This window comes from Dama dama, chromosome 12 (genome assembly GCF_033118175.1).
Source record: "Dama dama isolate Ldn47 chromosome 12, ASM3311817v1, whole genome shotgun sequence".
Taxonomy (NCBI): Eukaryota; Metazoa; Chordata; class Mammalia; order Artiodactyla; family Cervidae; genus Dama; species Dama dama.
In genome coordinates, this window is record NC_083692.1 from 65,364,566 (window position 1) to 65,380,801 (window position 16,236).

Sequence of the window (16,236 nt, forward strand, 5' to 3'; positions counted from 1 at the left end):
CTCTGTTTACATGCTTCTGCTTAAAAAGTAGGACTTAGGAATGTGTTCCAGAACAGACCTGTCCTCTCAATTTGTTTTCTAAGAAAGTGGTTTTCCAACAGATAAGGTTGGATACAGGAAAGGAGACTTTTAAAGTGTAGACATTAAATAGGTAGGGCCCTGGACTCCATACCCTTCTTTGTTAACTAGAATAGTAAATTTTCTTTAATCTATTTTATATTAGAGGGGTTCCATATAAGATTTTTCTTGAAAAAAGTGTTCCAGTGCCTTAGAAATAGCATAAGGGTATGTTCTGTAACAGTGTGGATATACTTACAAGTCACACCTGTTAAATGCAAATTCTGATTTATTGGATATATGGGGTATGCCCCTCAGTTCTGCATTTCTGACACACTTCATGTGTTGCTCATCTGAGGGGCATGCTGAGATAGCATGATTCTAAGGGACCCTGCCCTGCCTTCTCTCTGGAGTAGTTGTTCTCAGCTCTGGATATAATATCTTTGGATGTTTTATATCAGCAGGCATCTTTGGAACTTTTAAAAAATAAACCAGTCTATGCCCTAATTCAGACCTACAGAGTCAGAATTCCTGGAGTGGGACCCAGGAATTTTAATCCTGGTTGAAAGTCAGTCCTCAGATGGCAGGAGTACCTCTTGTCTATAACCCCTTTGCCTTCTTCAGTAATTTTTAAAAATAGTATCTACTAGAACTATATAGGTCTAAAGACTTCCTAAATGTTAAAAGCCATAATTTGTATTTTATTAATTCAAGGAGAATTAGAGCTTACTTTGGTTGGTGGTTATTGATCCACTTGAGAATACTGGTGTTCATATTTGTTTAATTAGGGGAGAGTACTGAATTATGAGACTTTTGGGAGAGGAAGGTCTACATTTGGTTTCTGTCTTCTCTTTGCTGCTTTTTTTGGGGGGGGCGGGCAGCACAGCATGTGGGATCTTAGTTCTCTGATCATGGATTGAACCCTCACCCCCTACACAGAAAGTGCAGAGTCTTAATCACTGGACTGCCAGAGAAGTGCCTCTCTTTGCTGCTTTTACTTTTATTTATTTTTTTTTAATTTATTTATTATTTTTTTTTCCATTTATTTTTATTAGTTGGAGGCTAAATAGGAATTCTTGGTTTACAAGGTTCCAAGAAATTCAGTCATACTGATGGATCATTTTTTTAGACTTTCCTAAATAACCCAAGTAGACTTGAGTGAGAGAATGCCCTTGGTTTCTCCACAGTGCCAAATGTCAGGAAGAACTGGGTAGTGGTTGGCCTTTCTGTCACAAAAGTTCTTAGTGCTGGACTGCTAACATGGCTTGGTTCCTATACAACACAGTAAAGTCATCCAGCAAGTGGTAATCATCCAGCTGTGGTCCTCAGGCATGGGGGTGAATTACAGAGGATTGAGGGGTGAATGGGAATCCTGTGCCATCTTTAAAAGATATTTAACTGCAAAACTCAGAAAAGAGTTACTAATTAACCAATTCTTAGCTACTGGCTTTGAAGAGAATATATTAACCAAGGCACTTAAGATGGATCTTAGAAAACCTTTTGATATAGAGATTGTTAAGTGGGGATAGATTTTTAATTGGCAAGTAATTGCTTTACAATACTCTGGGTTTTTTTAAAATAGATTTTTAAATTTTCAAAAGTTCTGTGACTACTATCAAATTATTTGTTGATAGAATTCATCTTTTTATATTTTTAAAAACTTGAATTTTATATTAAATCATTAGATGTTTTTAGGATTATAGGGGAACTAGACTAAGGATGGAGCAGTTCTTGAAATTAATGATTGGAAAAAATAAGGCTTTTCTTTCCAGATGAATATTTGATTAAATTAAGTATCTTTTTCAAACAGCCTAGAGTTCTAGAGAGATGTCTGAGGTAGCTTTGCGGCTACCTAGCTCACAAACTAGGTAGTTTGGGGGTTTCTAGCTCACAAGCCAAAATTTGTGAATGAAAGAAATATTGAGTTGCTTTTTTAGCTCAGCCTTTTAGATGTCTTTCTGTAGTGTGAGAATATAGCTATTCCTCTATTCTGCTTTTAATTGCTGTTTCCATGTCCATGTACTTGTTTTGAAGCTATTTACTGAAATAGGATCTAGACTCAGCTAAGCCTTCTGAAATGCCACTATTCCCCTGGGTGAGAGCAGAGGCTTAAAGCAGCAAATGGGAAGGATTCACTTCCGTTGCCTCAGTAACAAGCTGTCTATAATCAGTGTTGGCTTGGTTATGGTCTAGGATTAATATTTCTGGTGGTGTTCTGACCTTGATATATAAATGATGTGTATAGCAAGATCTCCAGGAAGATTCATTCATCACTGCTGTGTAAAGGCAAAAGAGTGCCTATGCAGGAAGTCCGCTTTTGGGTTAAAATTCAAATCTGTGGCCTCCCTCTCTATAATCTAGATATTTTGTTGTTCTGGATGGCCACATCTGATGGAATAGAGGCTCAGGTATAGTGAGCCTCTAAAGACCATCGTCATGCTGTTATTTTTCATCTTCTTTTCTGAATTCTTCCTTATCCATACATCCCCTACTACTCTTTTGCCATTAACCCATTCCCATTATAGGGTTATACCACTAAATGTGAAACTTGCTTTGACTGAATATTTTCTGCCCCTCTTTGATTACCAAAGCCCTTAAAGAATCCCCTGGAGACAGAAACAAATAGTGAAAAAAAGAAGAAAAAATACATACTTAGCAGCTTGCTCTAGGACTGCTGCTGCGTACACTACACCAGCCATACCAGACTATGTAACAACCTTGCATACTGAAATACCCAGCCAGGTATAAGAGCTGCATAATGAGAGTATTACAATAAAAGAGCATTTGACCACAGAAAGTTATTTAGCACATATAGCTCCCAAATGTAGAAATGATTAGTCTTTTTCAATAGGAAAAAAGTTTTTTTGAACCGAAAAAAACTGTTTCATGGTGTTTGTTATAAATCAGCAGCTATATTAGCTTTTGATACTAGTCCCTCAATGAGTGCACTTTTTGAAATGCAATCCATATGATTGGATAAAGAAAGAGGAAGTCATTACGTCATCTGTAAGAAGAATTGCAGCTTCCAAGAATGAATATATATTCCCTCCATTACATCTCTTGAAATACCTTCTCCATTCTTAAAAGTTGTAATTCTTCTTAGAAATGACACTAAGAACATTCTCAGCCATGGAAAGTTACCTTGTTGCTTAGGTCTCCCTTAACAGTAATGCATGCTGTGCTGAGAGAAGGGAGCTTAGGTTATAAATTCAAGGACTTTGGTCAGCAAGAATTTGCTGGAGAGAAACCCACTGGGGTGAGTGCTCCTTCCTGAAAGAAAACCAGATATTCCATAGCCGTGAGAGGCATCTGGTTGGTGACTGAAAAGCCATTTTGGTTTAGAGATTTTATTTTGTTTCGCTTGTTTGTTTTTTCACAAAATCTACAAAAGTCTGCAGGAATAAGATTAGTCTAAGTTGAAATTGAGAGTGGTTGTAATCTTCAGGGTACCCTCTGGTTTTACATGCTGATAGTAAGCTTATTTACAAATCAAATTCCTATACTTTTGAGATTGCTTTGTCTTCATTCTGGATAGAATGACTTACCCCCCATGGATAAGGTGGGTAGATCCTTGTGAGAATTAGAATGCAATAATTTGCATCAAGCTTATTATATCTTTTTGCTCTGATTGACAGGAATATATGGTTTACAGGAAGCATACCTACATGAGGCTTGATGGCTCCTCTAAGATCTCAGAGAGACGGGACATGGTTGCTGATTTTCAAACCAGGTAATGTTAATAGAAATTACAAAAATTGTCATTTGATTTTTCCTCTAGTTGAGATGGTGACTTTCAAAGCAATACCAGTACATCTCAGATTGTTAAGCAATCATGATACAGTTCCTGCCATTTTAAGAGGTAGCTCAATCTGCTTATAATGGTTCAGATCTGGGTGGCTGTGAGAGAGAGAGGAAATGAATAGTTGGTAAGTTCAGTATTCTAAATATTCTTTCTTACTGAATCAGTGCCTGTTTCTTTGGGCAATAAAAGAAATAATTTCTGAGAATGAACCAGGATCCTTCTTATGTGAATAATATGTATGTTTAAAAAAAAAGTCCACAAGGCTGTATTCATAAATGTTAACAGTGGCTATCTCTGAGTATTGACTTACAGTTGGTATTCATTTTGTTTTGCTTACCTATTTCATTTTGTGTAAGCTTAAAGAAAAAAACCTTCTTTTCTCCTGCTTTGCCCCTAATATTGTAGTGGTGCAGTGCACTCTGACAGATTGCAATAGTGTGCAGTCTGTTCATCTGGCAGCTCTCAGTTACAGTACCTGTCCTACCTGATAATGAGCCTGTGAAGTTTCAAATACTGCCTGCTGGATGCTGATGGCCTACAGGGCCATAATTATCCTAAGTGCAGGTTCTCGTTGTAATAAGCAGGGTCTAGTTACTGCTCTCTCCAAGGAGAAAGCCAGGCTGTACTAGTGACAGGTCTCTTGAACTCAACCTTTAATTTTCCTTGAGAACTAAGGAATAGACTAGGTCTTAATGTTCTGTAAGTCAGAACAATTCTGAATTTTTGGCCTTTAATTGTGTAGTCTGTTACTATTCAGCTTTTGAATTCTTGGTAAGAAAATTAAGCACATAGCCACTTGTATTTAGGTTATAATTTTTAAATTTCTTTTATTTCAGTTTTAAAGCATGTTTTATTTCAACATAGAACAAATCTGTAATTCAACATAGCATGCATGCCCTCTGAGAATTTTGCTATTGCACAGTCCTTTGTAATACAGCATGGGTAAGGAGGTGCGTCCTGATGTTTTAGTTTACAGTGCATACTCAGACCAGTAACTCCTGAGTTGAAACTGCTTCTGAATTCAGGTGCCTGTCTGACCAACAGTGGAGGGGAAGAACTTCTCTGGACCTGTTTTAGTTTATTACCTAGCAGAAGCTTTTGGCCAGTTTGTCAATTGATCATTTAAGTGAGACATGTATAAGCATAGTAGTGCTTCCTAGCACTGCATATTGTCTTGTGCCTCCCCTCACCCCAGAAAAAGTTTACCAGCTGATCTTTATATTTTTTTGATTTTGAAATCAAATGAAACACATTTCACTATGTCCTTATCCAGTCCAACATTCAGAGCTCCAACTGACGAGAATCTTAAATGTGAGATCTTATAGACTGTTTTCCCTTGGGTGCCTATGTTCTCTCCAGGCGTATGTGTTAGAAGAAAAGTCATTAAGTAATCGGTCTTTCACCTACCACTGTTTGTGGTTTTTTCCCCCCAACTAATATGTTTGATATTGTACATTTGAGAATCTCCTTTATAGAAAAGCTTTTTTTTTTTTTTTTTCCGAGTAACAGTTGTGGCCATTTTGTATTATATAAAATCCCTATTGAGGAAAATTTGAGATTATTTGATAAAGTAAAAATCACCTACAGTCTCATCACTGTTAACATTTTGGTTTATCCGTCTAGTCTTTGATATGTGTGTGTAATTATATTTACATGTTGTTGTTGATACCATATTGTACAGATAATTGTGTGTCCTCATTTCTTCCACTTAACAGTATTTCATAAAGATCTTCATATATCATCAAAAAAGTCATTATAGTCATTATTTTTAATGACCAATATTCCATTACATTGGATATACCATCTTTCTATTGTTAAAATGTTGAATATCTTTGTTTATAAAGCTTTGTCATCATTTCAGATTATTTTCTTAGTATGGATTCAAACAAGAGAGATTACTGAGTGAAGGGATATGAGTGTTTAAGACTGTACCTATTTTCATATTACTTTGTAGGAAATTCTGCTGATGTCGATAACCAACCAGAGCTGTAATGTGTTGACCTGGGCTTCTGAGTTGTAGAGCTACAACTTTTCTTCTAGCTGATCCAATTTCCAAAACTGGGGATTTCATGGGGAAAAAAAATCAGTAGATGTATCTATTTTACTACTTCTAAAATCTCTTACTTGTGATTACTTGGGCAATCCCAGTAGCTTAGCTTTAAAAGAAGGGTATTTTCATCATTAAATTATACTAGATCTACTAAGTAAATACCTTGTTTTTTAAACTTTCCTGGAAAACCTTACTTGAGTGTCCAAGTTCTGCAACTAAGAATTACTTGGGGAGCAATGAGTTTTACTTAGACTCAATGTGAGTAACAGTCATTTTAACACCTGCATCTAATAGGCGAAATGAAAAAACAGACTTAAGTCTTCTTCCCTTCTTACATGATGAGCTAGACGAATTAGAATTAGGGTTATGGCTAGGAAATAATCTCTCTCTCATGTATAGAATCTGAACTGTATCTGTGCTGATCAGAAGCCTGTCAGACAGATCCCTCCAAATGGGATCTCAACTTAAAAGTTCTCAGCTTATAAATTTGAAAGGCTAACCCAATATAGAGAAAAAGACAGGTGTTTTTGAAAACAAGAAAGCATCCTTGCCAAATATTTTCATTGTTATTAATGAAAAGACATCAAAAGAAAAAATTGTAGTTTTCAACTGGAAAGCCCTGTGGCTCAAAAGTCAGCCAGAATAAACAAGAACTCCTATAAAAAGCCATTTATATTCCCTTCATACAAGATTGATTTATGAGGGGTCCTTCCAGGAAAGAGTCTGACTGAGACTAAAGACTGTTGGCCAGGATGTCCTGACTGGGCAACATTTAGACCATGTGACCAGTACGTGATCCTAGACTAAGCCGTTCACAAGGGCTTTGCTCTGGGGTGCCTTGGCCTTTTGCTTCCCTTCCTCCTCTCCCATGACATTTCCCAAGTGGACCCCCAGCCCCCCACCACCATTACCTGATTACTCAGGTGACTGGAAAATATGAGAAAAAGTAAGAGCGTAGTGTGGATTTTTTCCTTCTTGGTGATAGTATAAAGCTCCAGTGTCTTTAATTCTAGCTCTTTTCCAGTCATCAGCAAGTCTTTCCCAAAGTCAGCTACATGCCTAGCACTATTTCAGTATTTTGGTGCAAAGTGGCTTAAACTAAAGAAGAATTAGAGTGAGATTTAGGCATGTCTTTGCTACATGATTTCATAGGCTCCTTCACAGACCATCCTGAAGCCTGGTCTCTAAGGCCCATGCCAATAAAGACCCTGAGTTGAGATTCCTTTTTAGCCCCATAGAGGGCACCTGAACTATCATGTTGCCTTCTGGGATTCTGTTTTCTTCCTTTTAGTCAGCTCCCAAAACATTAATTTACATTATCAATGCTAGACTTATTAAGTAGAAATGAACTTCTCAGTTCAGTTTAGATGTTTTGGTTTACATATGATCCAACAGTGTGATCCGGGATGGACACTAATTGCTTTGACTTTTAATAATCTAAGACTCCCATAGTCCTTATTTTTCCATTAGAGTATGATGAAATTACAGTGAGTATAACCACACATTGCTGCTTACCATCTCCTCATCACTAAAAGGTATCTTCTCAATACATAGGTAACATTCCCAGAAAAGCATTTTCCACCATTAATATCTCTAAATTTTGTTACTAATTTTTTTTAAGCTAGATTCCTTTCTCTAGTATTTTTTCTGTATATAGTCCCTGTTTGTGAAGAATTGCCACATCTGGGGACTTATCTCTCTGGCTGTGCAGACTATGGAAATGACCCATCTTTCTGCCTCATATTCTTTTTATAGATCCCAGCTGCCTTCTGTCTCTCACCTTGTCCCACCCCTTTGCCCCATCCCCATATCAACAAAAAGTCCTAGCTGTCAGGTGACTCCATCAGCTCTAACACAGATATCGGAGAGAAGCTTCTGACTCCTGCCTCTGTACCCACGAGAGCAGGAGAGAGAGATGCTTGGGATTGAGCAGTCTTCTTAAGGCCAAAGTGGTGAAGATTATCCTGTAGAGATTAGTATGGCCCTGGAAAGCTACATCAATGTTTATTTGAAGCATTATTGTGGTTAAATATTGTCCTATGGGCTAGGAGGTATCAAGCTTGCATTTACATCATCACATATCTAGGGGAGAATGTGTTTGTAAACTGGCAGATGCCTTTTAACTTTCTGGTTTGCCCTTTATGATTTAACTGTGAAAGATGACATCATACAAATAAAATTATGAAATACTAGACTTCATGATAAAATTCAAAGATAAATGAGCACAATCTAGTACTTTTGGAATCATGCCCTACAAGAGACCTCCAAATGTGATCTGTTATCCATGTCTGCCTCTAGGAAAGCTGTGTTTAATTGAATCCAAGTTAATGCACAGATTTCTACTGGGACCTACCCAACTTAGGGACTATCCAGGATACTTATTTCAAGTAGTTCCTTCACTGGTATTCATGTTTGCCATTGATATGTCATCATTTAGTCACTTCAGTTATATTCAGAGCATCCTCATTTTATAGTGCAGGAAACAGACCTTTAGCAGCCAAGTGACTTTACCAAGGAAGGACTGCATCAAGGGATGAGAGCATCCTGATGTCAGTGTGTTTCTTTTTTCTTTTAAACTGGAACCCACAGAATAAAATTCATCTTACATTGAGATTTAATGTATATCTACCATGTCAGAAAATCAGAAATAATACTTATGACCTGTGATATAATATTTTCTAGTCTGTTCTTTTTATTTCTGTAATTTATGTGTACCAGACCCACCAAACTGATTTCATGACCAATGATAGGTATGACCTGCAATTTGAATAACACTGGTAATGAATTTCCAGTTTTATTGCTCATTATAGTCATGAAGAAAAGGGATCAGCAGCTTGATTTAGAGGGCTGTAAAGTTTGTTCACCAGTATAATGCAGTCCCTTTCCTGTAGAAATGTTCTGGAAAATAACCTCAGGTGACAGAAACATGAAAATGCAAGATAGTCTTGAATACATTCGTGTTATCTGCAAGAACTGGGCTTGAACTGAGCCCGTGATTGCATGTGTGTACATAGATAAATCTTATAGTCAAAGTCTGTCCTTTGTGATCTGGCATGGCCCTTGTTCCTGAAAGATATTCAGTGAATATTTACTGCCTGAATGAGTGACAGGGGCACCTACTGATTTATTTGTAATCCTTGGTTTCTTTAAAAGGATATAGGATGTAGAGGGGAACTGAGAAAACTATATCTTATCATTTCTGTTAAGGGCAGCGTTGGCATCCATCAGAAAAGTGCTTTAATTTTAGCCTGTCTTCATGGATTGATCCTAAATTCAGCTGAATACTTAGAAGTCATAACTTGGTCTTAATCCTGACTTCGGGTCATTTTTCTGGACTAACTTTCCTCATATGAAGTTGAGTCCTTCGGAGTTACGATCATTAGTTCCCAGATTATTGAAAGTCATGATTCTTTGGGGAAACACCAGGAAATACTGACTTATTTTTCCCCATGGTATGAACTGGGAATAGTTTGACTCGATAAACAGTTGACTATTACAGAGACGTCTCTACTTCCATGGCATATTTTTCTGTTACATTTGCCAAATATTTTAAATTAAATTGCCTGTCAGTCAGTATTAGTGGGCAGCAAAAGTTTATCTGCAAATCGGAAGATGACTGCCATGGTTTCATTTTAGCAACCCAGCACACCTTTCAGTGCTTCAGAGAAATGTGGATCAGATCTGGGTAACCGAAACTTTCTAGGTCTAGACATTGTTCTGTGTCCAGAGATCCCTCTCTTTTACCACTTGCCAGTTTTCTTTTTCAGTTTTTCCTCTTAAAATATCTCTCCCTCTCCCTCTTCTTCAGGAATGACATTTTTGTGTTCCTGCTAAGTACGCGAGCTGGAGGACTGGGTATCAATCTGACTGCTGCAGATACCGTAAGTAAGGAGCTAAAAATATACTGAATATGTAGTTTTTCTACTGTAAATATGTTGTTTGGTTGATACTGTCCTTTATTATGTATCACAGACTTTTTATTTCTTTGCCTCTTGTGTTAAAAGGCAGTAGTTGCATTTGGCCTGGAACATGTTCGCTTTCCTTTTTAGACTTTTTCCTTTTTAGACTATTCTCTTATTCAAAGTTTCTTACACATTCATTCAACACAGATTTAGTAAAAGTATATTGTGTATCTGATACTATTCTAAACACTTGGACTGTGTTAGGGAACTCAACCAATAAGATTTGTTTGTTTTAGGAGCTATAACTGAGCAAATCAGAAAGGGTTGTTTTATGACTCTTATGTATTATTCCATCATAGGAAAAACTCGTATTTTTATATTCTAGACTTCTAAACGTGGTTGGAGAGCAATGAAGTTGGTGATTTAAAAAATAAAAAGACATCTCATCAAATTATCTATCCCTTTATACCCACTCTTCTTAGAGGGATACTTCCACGTCTGAAGTATCTGAAGTATGGGAGAAGAAAAGAGCATTCCTTTTGTATCTCAGAACTATTCCCAAGATACAAACATACTTAAAAACAATTTCGGTAACCTTGAGACATAAAAATGCATAAATGGGAAATTGTTTTGTAGGTGGCATGACTCTACAAATACCATTTAATGTGGTATTTGTGGTACCTCTGTGAAATCCAGAGCATCAGAATCCCCACAAATAGGAGGAAGATTCAAACTCTGGAGGGTCATGGAGAAATGAAGTCCAAAGGTGAAGAAGCTTGGATAAGTTCACAGCAGTAGATCTGAGCTAGACCCCCTGTTTCCCAGGTTCCACATCTAGACTGTCCATTCTTTCTCCTTGTTAACTGCTGCACTGTAGAATTGCTTGCCTTCAAGAATGAAAAACAGAATCCATAACATCACCAAGTAGAGTATCAGCCACAGGACTCAGCTGTACTTTCCTCAGCATCTAAACTTCAGCCAGTTAACTTTGTCGGGGCTGGGTTCCAGGGCCTCAGATCTACTGGAGGCATAACTGGGTAGATTCTGTAACTTACCTGTACATCATCAGCCTCAGTCATCTTGAGAGAAGGCAGTCAGCGGTGGTAGTGTTGTTCTGGGGAGTCCTCTGATGAGGTAGCTCAGTTGGTGCCATGTTAGCAGAATTTGCCTTTCCCTTTGCCCCTTGGTTCTCTGCTCTAGTTTTTTTCTTTTTTCTGATTAATTACTTTGGTTGTAAATTTGTGGGTGGTAGAGGGCAGGTTCCATAGCTTTTGGATTCCTTCAAATTAGAGAAGTGAGACGTGGGTTTGAATCCCAGCTCTACTATTCACCTTGTGAACGTGAAGCAGTTGCTTGACTGCTCTAAGCCATAGTTTCCTCCTCAATAGAATGAATAATAATAATCCTTCCTTCTCCTAGAGTTGTGAAATGTTGCCTAGAAAGCATGTGTGCCCAGTGCCTGCACATTAATAGCCCTCAGGGATCCTGTGGCCCGAGTAGCTCCTAATGAGAGAGCCAGGTCCAGGACTTTGTTATTTATACTGGGCCGCAAATAACCTTCCTTTCCCTTAGGCCTTGTCTGCCTGGCTCTATGCTCAACTCTGCTACTATGGGAAAATTGGGGATGGGAGTCCAGGGAAGGCTTTGGATTCCCAGGGTGGGTTAAAAAAAAAAAAATCACACATGATGCGGATTGAAGGGCCAGAGCTGGGGCCTGGGAGCCTCAGAGGAGGAAGAGAGATGAATGGGGAGGCAGTACTCCAGAACCCTGCACTGGTTCAGCATTGCTGTGTCCTGGAGGCGTGGCTAAAAGAGGGTAGAAACTCTTAGGGGCTTCCCAGGGGCAGGAGCTGCTTCTCCGGCACCTTTGTCCCCTCCAGGGTTGGTAGATAAGCCTCTCCTGGAAGAGTGCTCTGTCATTGCACAGCCACCCAAAAACTGAGCCTGAGTTTGTCTCTGGGTCTCCCGCTTCCCCCTTCCTGCCCTAGGGAAGCCTTGGTCTCCATATCCAAACTGCAGTTATCCTCAGAGAGTCATGGGTACTTGGGTGAGAATGCCAAGTAGGTCTCTCTTGCCACACTAGGCTCTTCCCTCATACCAAGAGGTGCCTAATGGGGCAGGCCAGGTGCAGATTGGAGGATTTGTAACTTGGAGGACGAGTAACTTGGTTCTTGGATGGGTGTTGAGACACTGTTTAGTGTGTGGGTGGGTCCCAGTTATTACATTTATCTAGTCCCCATGTTCTCCCACCCCCTCCCCTCCATGTCCCATGCTTTGCTCCAACTGGCCATAGCCAATGCATATTTGAAATAGAGGATTGAGCTCATAGGAACTGATCCAGACACAGATTCAGTTCAGCAAAGTGTTAAGTTCTCTCCCAGGTTAAAGGGGATCCTCCGACCGTGGCCTAGGAGTTGACATCAGTGGGCCCAAATAATCTTACTCTTAATGTGAGTACAAGATTGATCACTTTCTCCTAGCTGATCTTTTGGACTCCAGTCTCAGCCCCCAGCCCCATACCTCCTCAATTTGTTTATACCCTTCTTTATCAACCATGCTAATCTCTTGCTTAAAACTCTTCAGGGAGTCTCAGGGAGTCTCTGTCATCTACAAGATAAAGTCTTTATCAACCATGCTAATCTCTTGCTTAAAACTCTTCAGGGAGTCTCAGGGAGCCTCTGTCATCTACAAGATAAAGTGTAAGCTCTTTTACACATACAAGGCCCTTCACTTAGTGGCCTTTATCTCCCTTTCCAGCCTAATTGCCAGACCACTGCTTCTTCCATAATTTATATTCCAGAAACAATGATTGATTTGATTCCTGAACCTCCCATACTGTATCATGTGCGTGCTAAATCACTTCAGTTATGTCCGACTCTGTGCGACCCCGTGGACTATAGCCCGCCAGACTCCTCTCTCCATGGGATTCTCCAGGCAAGAGTACTAGGATGGGTTACCATGCCCTTCTCCAGGGGATCTTCCCGACCCAGGGATCAACCTGAGTCTCCTTCACTGGCAGCTGGGCTCTTTACCACTAGCACTGCCTACGTAAACAGCTCCCTCATCATAGGTCTTTCTCCTTGGCATACCTCTTCTTCCGCCTGGTGAACTTCTGATTGTTTTTCAAAACCCCATTCATGATCAGGGGTTGCTGTTTTATATGAACTGATAAAGCTCTGATAAGGTGACTTTTGAGCCAAGATCTGAAGAAGGTGAGAAAAGCAAGCCAATTATGTATGTGGCCTAAAACAAGAGCATTCCAGGGAAAGGAGACAAGTGCAAAGCCCTGAGGTGAGAACACACTTGGCATAATCGAAATGAAGCGAAGCCCTGTGTAGGGGGAACAGAATGAAGGTGGGCAGAGTGGTGTCAGCTGAGTGACAGAAGCAGATTGTGTGGGACTTCATGGGCCATGGTTAGGATTTTGAGGTGAGAGGCTACTGGAAGGGTTTGAACAGAAATGTGTCCTTCTGGCTTCAGGGGTTGTGGAGTGGGGAAGAGCAGGAAGTTCAATTAGGAATTAGATATAAGGCAGTGGTGACTTGGGCAAGGATTGAAGTAGTAGAGGTGATGAGAGATATTTGGAATCTGTGTGTATCAATATTTTGAAGGCACAGCCAATGGGGTTTGCTGCTAGATCGGATGTGGATCATGTGGGTCAAGGAGAAGTGCACGGTGTTCAGTGTGAGGAACTAGGGTGATGGAGGTACCAGCTACTGGTTAAGGGAAAGTGCACGAAGGAATGGGTTTGAGAAAGAAACTCAGGAGTTTGTTTGGGGTGTGTTAAGGCCAAGATTCTTAGCAGACATTAAGTAGCAGTGTCACGCAGGCAGTAGAGTGTGTTTTAGGAAAAAGATTGAGGCTCAAGATATATTTTGAAGTCACCAGGTCATAGGTAATGTTTAAGGCCATGAGGCTGGATGAGGTCACCTGGGAGACCCAGCATTGGTTCATTTGATTAAACTGTCTTTCCCTTCTCAGCCTGCCTATCTCAGGTTTGATCTGTGGTTTCTTAAGGAATGGTTTACCTAGTCATTCATTGGAATAACCAAAAAATAAGCAGGTTTGAGGGGGCAGAGCTGCATCAGGCTTCTGGTGTTGTGGGTTTTTTGCCCAGGCTTCTCTTGTTGTGGACCACGGACTCTAGGCAGAGATTCAGTAGCTGGGGCTTGTGGGCTCTTGAGCACGTAGCCTCAGTAACTATGGTGCACAGGTTTAGTTGCTCCATGGCATGTGAAATCTTCCCGGACCAGGGATCGAACCTGTATCCCCTGCATTGGCAGGCAGATTCCCATCCACTTAGCCACTAGGGAAGTCCCATGCTTCTAGTTTTCACAGCTTGTCTTACACGAGTGAGCTACTCCTGCCAGTCAGGAAGAACCAAACCTAACCCTAACCCCACAACTAGAGGAGTAGAAATAGGAATTCTCTTTATATCCTGGGACATAGAGGCTCTGAATATTCTGAGTCTCCAGTTCTGAAATAGTTTACATTTAATTTTGAGGGGAAGGCTAAGGGACTCACAAATTAGAACCTCTTAGAATACTCAGGGGAAAAAAAAAATGGAACCACATGGTTGAAATGAGTTGCTAGGTAATGGTTTGTGTGGAGTCAAGCTATACTCACTGTGTGTATTATTAGAGAAACAATAAGTTTAACTGCTTGCCTGGCATTTTTCCTTTGCCCTGAGATTATTTAGCTTCGGAAGATCCCCAGAACCATTTATGGACAAGGAAGAGGTTAGTCACCCTAAAATGTCAGGAAAAACTTAATGTTTTATGATTGAGAATGCATATATAAACATGTATTTGTAAACAGTGAGACTCTGACTCACTCTGTTAATAAAAACATGATTTTACCATGAAATTAATGGCAGCTGCCCCTTACTGTCTGCCTTGCTCTTTGTGTATTCTTCCTGAAGTAGGAATCTCTTTGCATTTGACATTGTTTAGTAAGGGATTGTTATAAACTGCACTGTTGGTTTTGTTTTTGTGTCATGCTGTTTTAAATGTTTGTGTAGAAAGAGATTGAGGAGCTTTTGTCCCATAGTAGCAAGCAGTATGAGAAGTCTTATGTCCCATGAGATACCATGGGACAGCTTTCAGCCCTCCCAAGGAACTGAACTTCTAACGCATTCTCCACCCATCCCTCCAAGTGTTGGTCCAGCTGTTTCCAGTTGTTCCTCTCAGTTTTCCCATTTTCACTCCCTCATCCCCTGAAACTCTCTTTGACTTAAAGAGCCAAGATCATCCCACCCATTTCAGCTCTCACCTTCCTCCTTTGCTTCCCCTTCCCAGTGCCCTCCCAGCTTGCTGTTTACAACTTCTTAAAAGTGCTGACAATTAATATATTTCCCCTTACTCATTGCTGGGCCACGCATTGTGGATTGACTGGCTCTGATCTTTCCTAGTTAAGTCAGTTGTTGTATTCTTAATTGTTGCTTGTTTTTCTCTAGAATGTCACTGAGCTCCATAAAGACGGGTGTCATAACTGTCCTACTCCAGTGGACATTGTCTCCCCTGAGTTCATGTCATGGTGGATTCAGTGTTCATTTTTTATTGTCGAGGTAGATAATAACCATACATCTCATCTGGTATTTATATCTCTCTTATTCTTGTCTTAACTTGCTAGCTTATACATGTTTCATATTATTTTTCTCTGTGTCTTTTTCTAAGTAGAATGTTTTTTTTAAATATCAACAACTTATTAGATAGGGCTAAGCAGAATCTTATTTTACTCTCTCTTCCTCACCAGTTCTTTACCTCTTTTAATCCATTTGAATGATAAGAGCCACTAAATTGGGGAAAGAGGGGACTTGGAAGTTAAATTGCAAACCTATCTCCTTAGGCTCCAGTCTTCTTAACTGTTGATGACCTCAAAAGAACCCAAGTTGAGTCAGATTTGGTTGCCACTGAGATTTCTAGGAAAAATGTAAATATGGAGGAAACACTTATGAAATGATTCATAATATAGGGTTGCCCATTATGAGTTCATGCTGAACTATTCATTGCCTTAGGCTTGGACTACTGAAGGTACTGTCTTTTGGGTGTGACATCAACTCTCATTTTCCACATATGCAGTCATGTTAGGTATGTTGGGCAAACAGTTGCCGCCACCCCAGTTCCTTGGAGGTCTCACTTTCATTAACTCTGTCCTCTCTTCCTTTGTTATCCCTGAAAATTTAAACTGAATTTTCTAGAATTTTGCCTATCCCGTTGAAGTTCCAAAATGTCCTATGGTCAGGTTTTCTGTATTCCTCTAACAAGTGACAAAGTTGTATACTTCCAAATCCTAGATCTGTGGACACTGGCTTAACAATAAGCTTTCATAATGATTTTCTTTCTTTGGCAGGCAGTTTGTCATTTCTTTTTCCTCAAGGATTCTAACTTACACTAAAAGTTGAGGGATTATACCTCATATGAGAG

The 16,236-nt window shown here is 39.6% G+C and overlaps 1 protein-coding gene across 3 annotated transcripts in view; it reads left to right on the plus strand.

Annotated features, from left to right (window-relative positions):
- INO80 (INO80 complex ATPase subunit) overlaps positions 1 to 16,236 on the plus strand; it is a 120,064-nt gene that overhangs the window by 92,967 nt on the left and 10,861 nt on the right. For all 3 annotated transcript variants that reach the window (XM_061157540.1, XM_061157541.1, XM_061157539.1), the window contains 2 exons: positions 3,693 to 3,787; positions 9,718 to 9,790. In XM_061157540.1, coding sequence (XP_061013523.1) covers positions 3,693 to 3,787; positions 9,718 to 9,790 — 168 coding nt within the window. The remainder of the gene's footprint in view (positions 1 to 3,692; positions 3,788 to 9,717; positions 9,791 to 16,236) is intronic.